We start from the raw sequence: 13,554 nt of genomic DNA, 5'->3' as shown, positions 1-13,554 counted from the left end.
CATTACGAGTAAATAAGAAGATGTCTCATTTTGTGAGTTAGATACCTACCTATAAAATTTACTTCTAAGCGGTAGGCAACAATAAAAGCACATACACGCACACACCGAAGTTATTTTTCACATTGACGTTGTTTCTTGCTACCCCGTAACATCCCAACAAGCTAACGATTTGCGGCATCTTGTTACAGAGCATATCCACTCCACAACCCACTTTACAAATGAAAAGCAAATAATTCAGAGCAACTCCTGCTATGTTACGTGATTCGTCGTGTGCAATTAGGGAACATCATTAAGCTAATTAATTATACGTTCCTACTCGTTTGCTGAATGAACAATCGTGTTACCTATTCGTTTTCAACAGAAGGTATTTTAAGACTTCTCTAGTGAGACTCAAGACATGACTACCAATTAAAATACAGTAGAATCCGTTTATTATGACTCCGCATATACTGACCAACCGCTTACTATGACCAACTATGACGTAAATACTGTGCGAAGTTTGGTTTTCATATAAAACTCTTTGTGACAAATTCGGATAAGATGACTTCGCTTATAGTGACAAACCGCTTACTATGACCTAAAAATCCTATTTCCATGAAATTATGTCCGGTTATACTGACACCTTTGCTGGTTTCCGTGGCCGTCACCACGTCTTTCCCTGCGAGGACGTTTGGTGCGTTCGTGGCGTGTAAGGTATTTTAGTTTTGATTCTCAGTGACAAGTTGATATTTGTTACAAGTATAAAACTCGTCTCTCACAAAGGAATTTGAGATTAATTTGGAAAACTTAACAAAAATAAGAAGTTGTACAACTATGCTTTATATGACATCCGCTTAGTATGACGTGTTTGTCAGTTTCCTTTGATGTCATTATAAGCGGATTCTACTGTATATCATAAAGGTGCTGATAGACTTGAGCATTCACTCAAGCAGGACATCATGCATTCGCAGTATTTTTTAAGCAGATTCGGCGAATTGTACCTACGACGACAGCGAATTATCAAACTTCTTATGCCTAGCCGGTGTCTCAAATATGATTGATAGTAAGTGGCTGCAATGCAATAGGGTTTGGCAACTGTCAAAGGTTTTCATAGATGGCGCCAGCATAGGGTTTTACCTGTCTCTAGTTTTGTTCAATGAAATTTAAGTAGCTTAAATAATGCAGGCCATAAAAAGAAACTAGAATTTAGTGAAAACTAGGCACCATCTGTAAAATGCACATGTTATAATTAACTTACCTTAAGGTCAGAGGTTAGGCTATATAAATTCACAACTTACCTCAAGGCTAATTATTCCGAAGGGTAGATACAGTGTCTTATAACGTACCTCAGGGTCGGCTTGTTGCCAGCATCTATGCAGATCATACGACACTTGGCAGAGGTTCGAACCCCCTCCCCCTTGAAGTGGATGCAATTGCGGCCCATTTCATACGCGATGCTTTTCATCTTCTACATACATACCTACAGATGCACCTACATCTTATAACTTACCTCAGGGTCAGCTTGTTGCCAGCATCTATGCAGGTCATACGACACTTGGCAGAGGTTCGCGGCCCCCTCCCCCTTGAAGTGGATGCAATTGCGGCCCATTTCATACGCGATGCTTTTCATCTTCTACATACATACCTACAGATGCACCTACATCTTATAACTTACCTCAGGGTCAGCTTGTTGCCAGCATCTATGCAGGTCATACGACACTTGGCAGAGGTTCGCGGCCCCCTCCCCCTTGAAGTGGATGCAATTGCGGCCCATTTCATACGCGATGCTTTTCATCTCTTGGGGGAGAGCGGCTAGCATCCTCTCGTATCGGAAATGGCCTGTTGTTTCGTCTAGCTGGTGATAAAAAATAGATTTATTTCAGACAGATTCCATACAATTAAGTTAATAAATCTTTAAAACTAATGTTAGTCTACGTAACTTCAAATAAAATTAAAAATACGCACATAAATAGTCAAAATCGTTTGATAAACTGCTTAGACTTCCACCAGGGTAACATAGGGTTGTCCCGGTGGTTAGCGCGCACGCTAATGATGCGATTGGGGCTGCCGCACAGACGTGACTTGAGCGGGGCACATCTTTCCCTCATACAGTTATGAGGAAAAGATGTGACTGTCCACATGCCGATATAAGTAACCATAAGAAAGTAAGGTTAGGTACGTGTTAAATAGGTAAGAAGCTTGACCTACAAGATGTAGTGCATAATTGTTCTCCATCGTATTTTCTCGGAAACGTTCGTATTTGTCATGCTACTTCACGGCTCAATTCGGGAAATGCATTAGAGATTCACTAGATATGAAATAGTAAAGATATGTGACGTTCCACGGCAAAAGGTACCTTATGGTGGCTGGCGCTTACGTCGCATAGCGCCGCAATAATATTGGAGCGGCGTTAATAATAGCGTAAGCGCCAACCGCCATAAGGTACCTTTACCCGTGGGACTTCACATATCTTTACTATATCGTATGTAGTTACTCTCTAATTCATTTCCCGAATCGCGCCGGTCAACCTCAGCACTTTTTGTACCGAGACGGACTGAAATAGCACGACACGCCTTCGTACGTTTCCGTGAAAATACGATGAAAAACAATTATGCACTACATCTGTATGAGTAGGCACGTAGTCAAAGTGTTATTTATTTGACATTTGTTTAAAATTACCTAAGTAGTTTCTTTTTGAGTGTATCTGTAGGTAAGTAATACTTACAACTTGAAATTCCAGAAAAATGCACTTCATGTAACACTGCGAACAAAAACAAAAAATCTGTGTTAAATCATTCCAAAGGTTGCATGGTCTACTAAATTTAATGCTGAGGGAAGCGGTGGTGGCCGAGTGGATATGACATCGGACTTTCAATCCGGAGGTCGCGGGTTCAAATCCTGGCTCGTACCAATGAGTTTTTCAGAACTTATGTACGAAATATCATGTGATATTTACCACTAGCTTTTCGATGAAGGAAAACCTCGTGAGGAAAACTGCATACATCTGCGAAGAAATTCAAAGGTGTATGTGAAGTCCCCAATCCGCATTGGGCTAGCGTGGGGACTAAAGCCCAAGCTGAGGGAGACCAATTCTTGAGATACGAGCGTCGCATAAGATAATTTTTCTACACTTTTAAAAATTGTTACACCTAATAAATAAATAAATTAGGTACTTTAAAACTTCTTGCTCTAACTTTGTATTACAATTTCTCGCAACGAAAACTATAGTACCTGACAAAGGTATATGTTATTTGATGGTTCATGTCTTTCCTGTTATTCCAGAATGTCGTTTTAAAACAAGAGCGTTACTTAGATTTTATGGCGGCGGCTAGGTTTGCCTGACGCTTAAGGCCTGTCCAGACGGGGACAGTTTTTCGCCAATCTGATTAAATTGTCCGATAATTAAAATTCAGGCTGTGCGGACTTGAACGCCAATTTGGCTCGCCGAGTTCGACCGCCGATTATGATCGATATTACCGATAAAATGGGGCGCGGATAGAGATGGGTAGTGAGTAAATACTCACGGGTAAATACCGAGTAAATACTCATGCAGTATTTACTCAATAAAATAATAAAAAAAATTTTAGGTCATTCTTACACAAATTGACTAAGTCCCACACTTCCCACAGTAAGCTCAAGAAGGCTTGTGTTGTGGGTACTTAGACAACGATATATATAAGTATATATATAATATATAAATACTTAAATACATAGAAAACAAAACCATGACTCAGGAACAAATATCTGTGTCATCACACAAATAAATGCCCTTACTGGGATTCGAACCCAGGACCATCGGCTTCACAGGCAGAATCACTACCCGCTAGGCCAGACCGGTCGTCAAAGGAGTAGTTACTCAATATACCCGTATTTACTCGTTTATACCCAAATTGGTGGGTAATAAACTATTTAGAGTGCTGAAAGGGGCATAATAATTTGAAATATAGGTGTATTTTGTAAACCGCTACTGCATTAAGTACTCAAAATTGTTTGAAATGTATTAAAAAGAGGGGCACTCCATACATGTAACTAATTGTCACAAAAAAAAATCAGAAACAACCATCGTGTTGCACATTATTAAATAGGTCTTTAAAAATAACTGGAACATTACTAAGAACTTTTTTGGATAAATTGAATATTTTTGGAAAAAAACCGTTTCGAAAGGCCAAAATAATGTTTATCTCTCTATAACTTTCGAACCAAAGTTTTGAAAAAATATGAAAACATATCGGGAGATTAGCCGTATAATAGAGTACAAAAAACAATATTTTGAACATCATCGGTTGAACCATTTTTGAGTTTTCTTTAAAAAAACCCTTAATAAAAGGTCGTAAGTGCCGCGTAAACACGCACTTTTGCGCGATATGCGGTTATCTAGATTAATCTAGAACATCGATAGAATTTAAGTACCATATTTTTAACGTAAATACCTTCTTATTTAAAACAAAATTGTTAACTATGCATTATCACAATTTACCTCTCACTGATAATTACCCTATAATGGACACGGAACCAGTAATGGGACAAAAAAACACAATTCCTCTAAAATAAGTATATAAAAGTAGTTTATAAACACTGGATATATTTTTATCATAAATAAGAGTCCTAGAGCGGATTATGTTTAAATTTTTATTAAATTCGGTTATTTTTTAAGAAATGTGCGTCAACCCAAAAGTTGTCGTGCCACTGAAAAAAAATATCACTAAAAATTCTTAACAACTTCGCTAAGAGAGGTGAGTTAATTTATTAAATTTTAATTAATTAATACTTGATGAAAACTAGAATGTGTTTTGTTAATTGCATTTACCATGAGATAAGGTATACAACACACTATGTTGTGACTCCACAGATGTAAAAAAATAGTAGTATTTGGCCCAATCCCATTATAGGAGCTGTAAAACTGCATACCTCCTATGATGGGACAATTGACATAATGATGCTTGCCATGCCATAATTTCATGTTTTAAACAATACAGAAGTAAAATGTAGTTACGAAATATGTCAACTAGGAGGTATTCTCGGACTTAGGATAAATTAATATCGTTTTTCCAAACTTTTATTTAACTTGCCTTGTTAGTTAGTCTGGGTCAAATCTTGGTAGCTGAATTTGACCCACTTTTCCATTTCCGATTCAGTTGAAATTTTGTGTAAGTACGTAATTAAGTATGCAAATCGGATGATAATGCAATATTATGATAACATGGACTTGATCTGATGATGGAGACAGGAGGTGGTTATGGAAACTTTATCGCAATAAACCCTAACTAATTGTGTTTGGGTATATTAGAATTCTCTCGATGAATCTAATACAATAATAATTGGCTGTGGAAAGAAAAATACATTCAGCGATAAAAGCTTATACCAAAAATTGATTTTCTTGCCATAACTTATTCCCCATTTCTATATTTTATACTGATAGAGCAATGTTCATTATAGGGGGCCCATTACTGGATCCACGTCCATTACCGGGGGCCCATTACTGGAGCTTTGGTGTCCATGACTGGAGAAAAAAAGCATAGTTTTAATTTGTTAATTATGTGGAAACTCATTGCAGTATCTTTGATACAACACGCCTAAAACATGAAAGGCGGATAGGACTTTCATCTTTTAACACGCTAAGCGGAGGACCATTTACATGTACAAGGGAAATATCATAAATACTCCAAATTTCCTCTTAAATGTCCCATGACTGGTGCTGTTACTATATATGCTTTTTATTTAATAGATATTGTTATTACACATTAGCAATCTTCAATAAAAGACAATTTTGTTCTTAAATCTCACTTTTTGAATATTTTATAAGCAATTGTTTTTACCCACCTAAATGAGTAAATTCGGGTATTTATCGGGTGCTTTGAGTAAATACCGAGTAAATACTCAGTATTTACTCACCTCTACCCATCTCTAGGCGCGGGTGATTTAATACTCTTTGGGCGCGGACGCAAGAATACCAATTTTTATAAATTTAAAACGTTCAAATATCACCATAAATTTAAAATTGGTGAAAGTGGCCAAATTGGCGTTTGAGTCCGCACGGCCTGATTTGATCGGACAATTTAATCACATAGGCGAAAAAATTGTCCCCGTGGACAGGCCTTTAATACCTACTTATACTTGCTTTAAAGGGAATAGTTACATGTAATTTCTCATACCATGTCCCACGGGCGCTCTATCGCACGGTAGCAAGGTAACAAAATGTTTAACTACATGAGATTAAAATCTCAAGAGCCCCGTACAAAGTATAGGTAAAGTGTTACATCGCAAACTTTGAACATGTTGTTCTTTTTAAACGTAATTTTTTGTGATAAGTCGGCTATTGGGATTTTATAAAATTTTGATTGCTTATGTATTTAATTAATTACCTACCTTTAATTTTTCATCGTCGACCATGGTACCTTTGCTGAAGTCATCTACAAGTGCTGAAAATAGAAAATACCTATTTTACTCACTTTCTATTATTTATTGTGCAAGCTGTAAAATTGCATGGATACAATCAATGAATTTATTCATGAAGTGGCTACGCAATATTGTGTGTGGGTGTATTTATAACTTCAATGTTGTTCGAATCACAGTCGCTGCTGGCTTTAGCGTAGCGTAGCGTAGTAGGTTGCGGGGTGGTTACTTCAGTAAGCGATCTTCGTAACAAATCGAAACTTCTAGCGAAATTCGACATTTTCGTGACGATCATTTCACGTAATCACATAAATTTATTCTAAAACCTTTCGTGAGTCACTAATAGCCCCATAATCCATCACCATATGCTGTAAATACCTACAACATTAATAACTTTTCCTTTCCTTTGCCCAACTGCAAACTTTTAACTGACTTCTAGGGGTTACATATTAACTCACATTTATAGACGGGTCTATCGCGAATTTATTTTATTAGGTACTTTTATTTACCGACGTTTCGAGACAGGTTTCACTGGTCGTAGTCGCGGCTAACTCACTATGATATCTGTGTCGAAACGTCGGTAAATAAAGGTAATAAAATAAATTCGCGATAGACCGTCTATAAAATTGTGACTTAATATGTGTTTAACGCGAAAGTTTTAAAAATTCTAGGGGTTAGTTGAGGTCACCAAGTCCCTTTGCAATCCTGACAAAAGAGCAAAAATCCTGACAAGTCAGGGGAAATCCTGACGTGTGACATTGACAACCCTATGTGCAACTTTAGTTTATACAGTGTATAAAAGTTACCTTTATCGACCCCGGTGCTCGCTTCGCATTTAGCTACGACAGGTTTGAGGGCTTCGAGAAATTCTTGCGTCGGAAACTGTAAATAATAATAAATAAATAAATAATAGATCGATCGCAACGTCGGGCCGTGCTCGTTGACATCACCATTCCCCATGATGACAATCTCGTGGAGGCCGAGAAGGACAAGTCCAGTAAGTACCTAGACTTGGCTCACGAGATAACCGCCATGTGGGATGTTGATTCGACGATCATTGTCCCGATAGTCGTTTCAGTGAACGGTCTAATAGCGAAGAGTCTCGACCAACATCTTGAGAGACTCTCGCTAGGTGGTTGGATCAAGGGACAGATGCAGAAGGCGGTGATCTTGAACACGGCGCGGATAGTACGTCGGTTCCTCTCTCTGCAGCTCTGACCACCGGTGGCTTGGGCCTTGTTTCGCTGCTGGCGGCACCCTAGGTTACGTTTTTTATAATGTGTTTATATGTATTTTTTATTGTTTTGTAAGTGTTTTTATATTTTACTTTTATATTAATATTATAAAAACCCTAGCCTAATAAGAAGGATGACGAATAAAGAGAAAAAATAAATGAAATAATTTAACCATACATGGCGGGAATAAGTTGACTGGCGGGAAAACATTGAAGAAATTTGAACCTTATGTAATTCCATTTTAAGTTAAAATTTCTTCAATTCTATATAATATGTGCCAACGACATTGAAACACACTCTTGACAAAACGAGATATACCTAAGTACATTTTTTAACGGGGAAAGATAGAATTAATTAGATATCATGTTTTACATCACTTGATAGCAAATATTACAAGCAGCTCGCGTCTACGTTCATTTGTTTATAGGTAAAGGGAGTCACATGCGCGTCGATATAAATTGCTGCTAACATTTTATATAAATTGATGGGAAAAATTAATTGCCTTACCTTAATTGGCTGCAAAAAACATTTTTTTTTCAAGCTAATACGTTTGTAAATGATATTATTATTTTTTAATTAAGTACCTAAAGGAAAATATGGGAAAATTCATGGCTTCACATAAAGGAACGAATAAAAATTCGCACGCTTCTTGTAAGCTTCGGTAGCTTAGTTGGTTAAGAGCTATTAGACCGGTGTTCCAAAAGGTCGCAAGTTCGAGTATTTTGCCCGAAGCGGTGAATCTTTCAAGTTTTCCTTTAAATTAAAACTAACCTACAAATTTTTAATGTCCTGGGGGTTGCTGCTCCCTCCCAATTCCCATCTAGGCATGTCCTGTGCTCTTAAGTACCAAAGTACCTAAATCTAATCTAATACCTTTAAACGTGCAGTTCTTGTTTATATATATTATATTTCGGGGATCTCGAAACGGCTCTAACGATTTCGATGAAATTTGCTATATGGGGGTTTTCGGGGGCGATATCGATCTAGCTACCTAAGTCTATTATCTCCGGGAAAACGCGTATTTTTGGGTTTTTATATGTTTCAATCAAAGCTCGGTCTCCCACATATTAGTTATTAATAAAAGATTAAGTTACCTCAGCCCGAACGCCCACAGCTAATAGACATAGCACCATCAGCCACTCCATGTTTATAGCGTGACTACTTTGCACTCTTTGCAGACAACTCGTTTTATTACCGTCGACAGAAAACAGCCCATTCACAGACCATAGATTGAACTAGACCACAGATGAAATAATAGTACTACTGTACAGAAAGGAAACTTCCTACAAAACCGAAGTTTGACAGCGGTTCATGGTCGACTCATATTGTCCGTTTCTAATATAATGGCACTATCCCTTTCGGCTATTTAGGGTTGTCAAAATTCAAGCCATTATATATTATTTGTGATCGTGCACGCAAAGGGGCGTCAAGTTGTGTCAACCCTAATAATTGCTCGGAGCAATGCTGAGCCGAACGGAGCCGAGTTTGCCCGAAGGGAGGAGTTTTGAACGCCTGACTAGACGTTTAAGTTTGAGTTAGAGCTACCCTCAATAGTATGATTACAAAGAACATAATAAAAAGATTACGTTTTATGTGATTAATAAATTACACTCGAACCCCATTTGCACTTTATAAATCATAATTACTTTGAGACGTTTTAATTATTTTTTAATCAGGCATTTAAGAAAAGTATAATTAAGAAGGGACATAAAAAATAACTATGTAAATTGTAAATTCTGAAGATCTATACGATATTGGATATATCGTCATACTTAATCCCATTAAATACATGCTCGCTGTAATGTACCGTATTTACCACAGTAAATCATACGATGTAATGTATTTCCAACGGCTCGCCAACACAAACATCACACGACACGACTGCTCTGCTCACTGTCTGTCAACGACTGACTCCTAACCTGTCAGTGACGTCACTATGACTTAAGCGCTCGAGACGCCAACACACTACACTCGGCCCGATTCGAACTTTAAGATACGTCAATTAATAGATCTAGAAGCGATATGGATTAGATATGTCAGTGTCAAATGTGACGTTTCTTCAAACAAATACGTCTGTTTTGACACTGACACATCTAATCCATATCGTTTCTAGATCTATTAATTGGCGTATCTTAAAGTTGAATCCGGCAGACTGTCACTCTACACTTTCTTATTTTGGATACGACCGCGTCGTTATAAGAACAATTACCTAAATAATTAACGGAAGTATTTTCGTTTACTTAAATTGCGGAAGTAACCCTGTCTGTCTGTCTGTTACCTCTTGATGCTTAAACCGCTGAACCGATTGAGATAAAATTTGGTATGGAGATAGTTTTGAGCCCGGGGAATGGACATAGCGTAGTTTTTAACAATCATCATCATTATTCCACGCAGACGAAGTCGCGGGCATAACCTAGTTAGCAATAAATAACAGGAGCGCACGTTACCGAGACAGAAAAGCTAAGAACATTTGATTAACTTTGTTTGTCGTTCATAAGCTTCGAGCAACACCGGCTTCCGACACATCAGAAAGGGAGGGGCCCAAGCGATGTCTCACCGTACAAATCTTTCTGCCATTTTTCGCGGGGGGAAAGGTGCACACAGTCGCAGTTCTCACACACTTACATACAAAATCCAATCTGTAATGACGACACAAATACATAGAAAATGACACACGTCAAAGACAAATCTTGCAAACCTCGATCTCTTTTTGTGTGCGGACGAGTGACAAGTGTCACAACACGCACACTAACACATTTTCGTTGAAGTATGTTATTGTATTCTGAGAGATGAGAAGTCGGATTTGTCGCTCGACCGATCCGCAATTTGTATTGAGCGAGCAAAATCGATAAATCCAACAATTAAATGAGACTAAAATATAATAATTGTGTTTGAATGTAATTAAACGTATGATATCTAAAAAAAATACTACATGTGAAATGTAACACTTTCTTTTTGTAAATTTGATGTCCCCGACCTCTTTTTATAACAAAAAACCGAGCAAACAGGCATTTTTGTGCAGCAGTGTTCACGCGCGCGTCTGGACTCGGTCTAGTGAAAAATCCAAGTGCAACTAGTTTTATTACCCGCGCTAGATTAGATTGACGCGCTAATCTTGTACCTCGGCAGAGGGGAAATAGTGCGAATGCCGCCTCCCTTCCGTGTTGCTCGAAGTTCATAAGCGCATTGTAAATATGCCTACTTGTAAAATAAATTATCTTTATCATTTGACGAGTACAGTCTACTTCAATATTATGGTCTGTGGGCCCATCACACGCCCATTCATAATGCGACACTCGTTTAACACTAGTGGTAATTAATTCGTGGAATTAACAGGAGGTAGACACTGATTTCCTTGGATGAAACGCCATTTTCAGGTGGGGGCGTGGTAATGCCGGCTCCACACACGTGTATAAAAATATTTTCGAATTATCGTACTTACTTTAATTCGCATTCACATATTTCAATTAAGTCCCACTAATCGAAATCATGAAAAATATTTATATTTAATGTTCGGTATTAAAACCTTATGTGATTTATTTTATCCGATTTTTTAGATTTAAACATTGACATAATTATAAAAATAATGTGAAATTTCCATTTAGATTTGTACCAAAAGCACGTATTTTATATACATGATAAAGAACCGGTGAGAAATATGTTTTTTAATTAAATATACATTTATGCTTACATAATTCACTTCATTTTTGGTCCTTCGAGCCAGATATATTATGTTTCCAAAAACTTATTGGCACCTTTCGACCAAGGTTCGAACCCGCTTAATTCTATACGCTATGCTTTACCTTTATATGTAAGTACATAAATACTTTTATGACAATATGAATATTCTAGTTATTGACGAAAGTGTTTTGGCCTCGCTTGCGACAACGCCCCGGGTATCCATGCAGACAAATACGCGCCGATGAACACTAATCGTAACACTCGTAACTCGTAAGTGCCAACGCCTGGCATAACACATACCTAGGGCAGTGAGGTTTCCGGAGGTACTATACTCGCCCTCGACTAGAGAATCCTTTCGGGAAATATAACATTTCCATTGTTTTTTGGCATAATACCCAAATGTTACCGGGAATATTTTAATGTAGGTACGTCTCACAAACGAAAGACTAATCGAATCAAATATATTTAATTAATTTTCAGGCAACAAAGACCCATTGATGCATATGTTACAAAAATTAAACATCATTTAGGTGATACAATAGTTTACTCCTGTATCTGGGGTCGACATTACAGCTAATAACGCCTTGTTCGCACTTGCGAATTATCGACTTGATCATTACAAGGCACTTGTCTTAATTACAAGACACTTGTTACATTCTTACATCCTTCAATGAGCGTTATGAGCGATGAAGCGCGTTGTATGTAATTTTCAAATTGTCTAACGCACGAGTGTCCCGTAGGTGCCGGGAGATATTTAAATAGGACTTCCTAACATTCGTACCCTCATTCTAATAATTGGTACGTTAGGGGTTATCGTAATTTGCCTTTCTGCGTCACTGGCACTCAATTATTACAGTTTTTTTATAATATAGGAGGCAAATTAGCAGAGGAATCTCCTGATGGTAATCAATTACCTTCGTCCATGGATAGTGGACATCCGCAACACCAGAGGGGTAGAGTAAGACCAAGATAAGTCTAAAAAGATTTTGTTAACACGCAGTGAATGTGTTATTTTAAACATCAAACTTCTATGAAATTATGACGTATAAAACTTGCACGGCGTGTGCTAACAAAATCGTTGCAGACTTATCTTGGTCTAACTGTACAAACAGAGACACAGATTATGAGGGGTACCTACAGATAGAGATTACTAAGGGTTTCTTAGAATTGTGATGTGTCGATTTCGACGTTATTTAGCCGTATTTGATTATTGTTCTCAGAATTTCCAACAATCATTGTATAGGTACCTACTTATATATTAATTTATTTTGTTTAACTTAACTACGTTTACAAAAAAAGAATTGGATTTTAAGAGCTAGTCTTTTGAAATTGAAACACAATATGTTTAGAAGTGTAGCGGTATATGTAGGTACGTATGTTACCTAAGATACCTAATTCAAAATCATGGTAACGTGGATATATGGTAGGTATAATAATTTATACTTAGGTAACTAGCGACCCACCCCGGCTTCGCACAGGTTAACAAATTATAGATCTAAACCTTCCTCAAGAATCACTCTATTGATAGGTGAAAACCGCATAATAATTCGTTTAGTCGTTTTTGAGTTTATCGCGAAAAAACATACAGACAGACAGACGCGGCGGAGACTTTGTTTTATAAGGTATACCTAGTGATTGAACAGTTTTACATTTTTTTAAAGCCAGGCAATGTTGGGTATGGCAGGCAATGTTGAGGAAGTATTTAGCAACAACACCAAAGTTTGTCAACAACCAGAATCAAACAATTGAAAGCGACAACATCGAAAATGATCGATTGCCCAAACTTTCAATAGAAGACAATAAACTTGTGCCAGGAGATTACCTTGTTAGGAACCTGAGAGTTGGGCACTTGATTGATTACTGTACGCACAATCTAAATGCTAATACCGCTCCCGATCTTTTTTGAGAGGCTGCATCCTTATTATGTAAATCTGTAAGACCGATCTACCCGGCTACTACATCCGATAGATGCCGCATTTGAAGCGTTTATAGGAAGTCGCGGTAGCCTTGGTGACACATCTTTGTGAATATTTGTAACTAACATGAGTAATTAAATTTCGTTTTAAGCGTTCTTATAATACACTATAGCGAGCGACCCGCCCCGGTTTCGCACGGGTTAACAAATTATACACCTAACCCTTCCTCAAAAATCACTCTATTGATAGGTGAAAACCGCATGAAAAACCGTTCAGTAGTTTTTGAATTCCTCGCGAACAAACATACAAACACACAAACAGACAGACGCGGCGGGGGACTTTGTTCTATA

At 37.6% G+C, this 13,554-nt stretch overlaps 1 protein-coding gene across 1 annotated transcript; it reads right to left on the bottom strand.

The window, feature by feature from the left end:
* Positions 1-1,636: 1,636 nt before the first annotated feature.
* On the bottom strand, positions 1,637-8,825 carry LOC134799208 (general odorant-binding protein 83a-like). Its single transcript, XM_063771596.1, has 5 exons — positions 8,702-8,825; positions 7,179-7,254; positions 6,346-6,398; positions 2,705-2,740; positions 1,637-1,834 (listed from the first exon to the last, which is right to left on the bottom strand). Exons 1-5 carry the CDS (start codon positions 8,750-8,752, stop codon positions 1,637-1,639), a joined length of 414 nt encoding a protein of 137 aa, XP_063627666.1. The 5' UTR covers positions 8,753-8,825.
* Positions 8,826-13,554: the final 4,729 nt, after the last annotated feature.

Source organism: Cydia splendana, chromosome 18 (genome assembly GCF_910591565.1).
Source record: "Cydia splendana chromosome 18, ilCydSple1.2, whole genome shotgun sequence".
NCBI classification, from domain to species: domain Eukaryota; kingdom Metazoa; phylum Arthropoda; class Insecta; order Lepidoptera; family Tortricidae; genus Cydia; species Cydia splendana.
This window is presented reverse-complemented; position numbering and strand designations above follow the sequence as displayed.

Bases quoted from the DNA above. Each gene is read 5' to 3' on its own strand.
- LOC134799208 (XM_063771596.1), bottom strand. From the start codon at position 8,752: ATGGAGTGGCTGATGGTGCTATGTCTATTAGCTGTGGGCGTTCGGGCT. The intron at 7,255-8,701 runs GTAACTTAATCT...TATTATTTACAG, and splicing joins CTGTGGGCGTTCGGGCTGAG to TTTCCGACGCAAGAATTTCT. The intron at 1,835-2,704 runs GTAAGTATTACT...TTTTATCACCAG, and splicing joins TTTTTCTGGAATTTCAAGTT to CTAGACGAAACAACAGGCCA.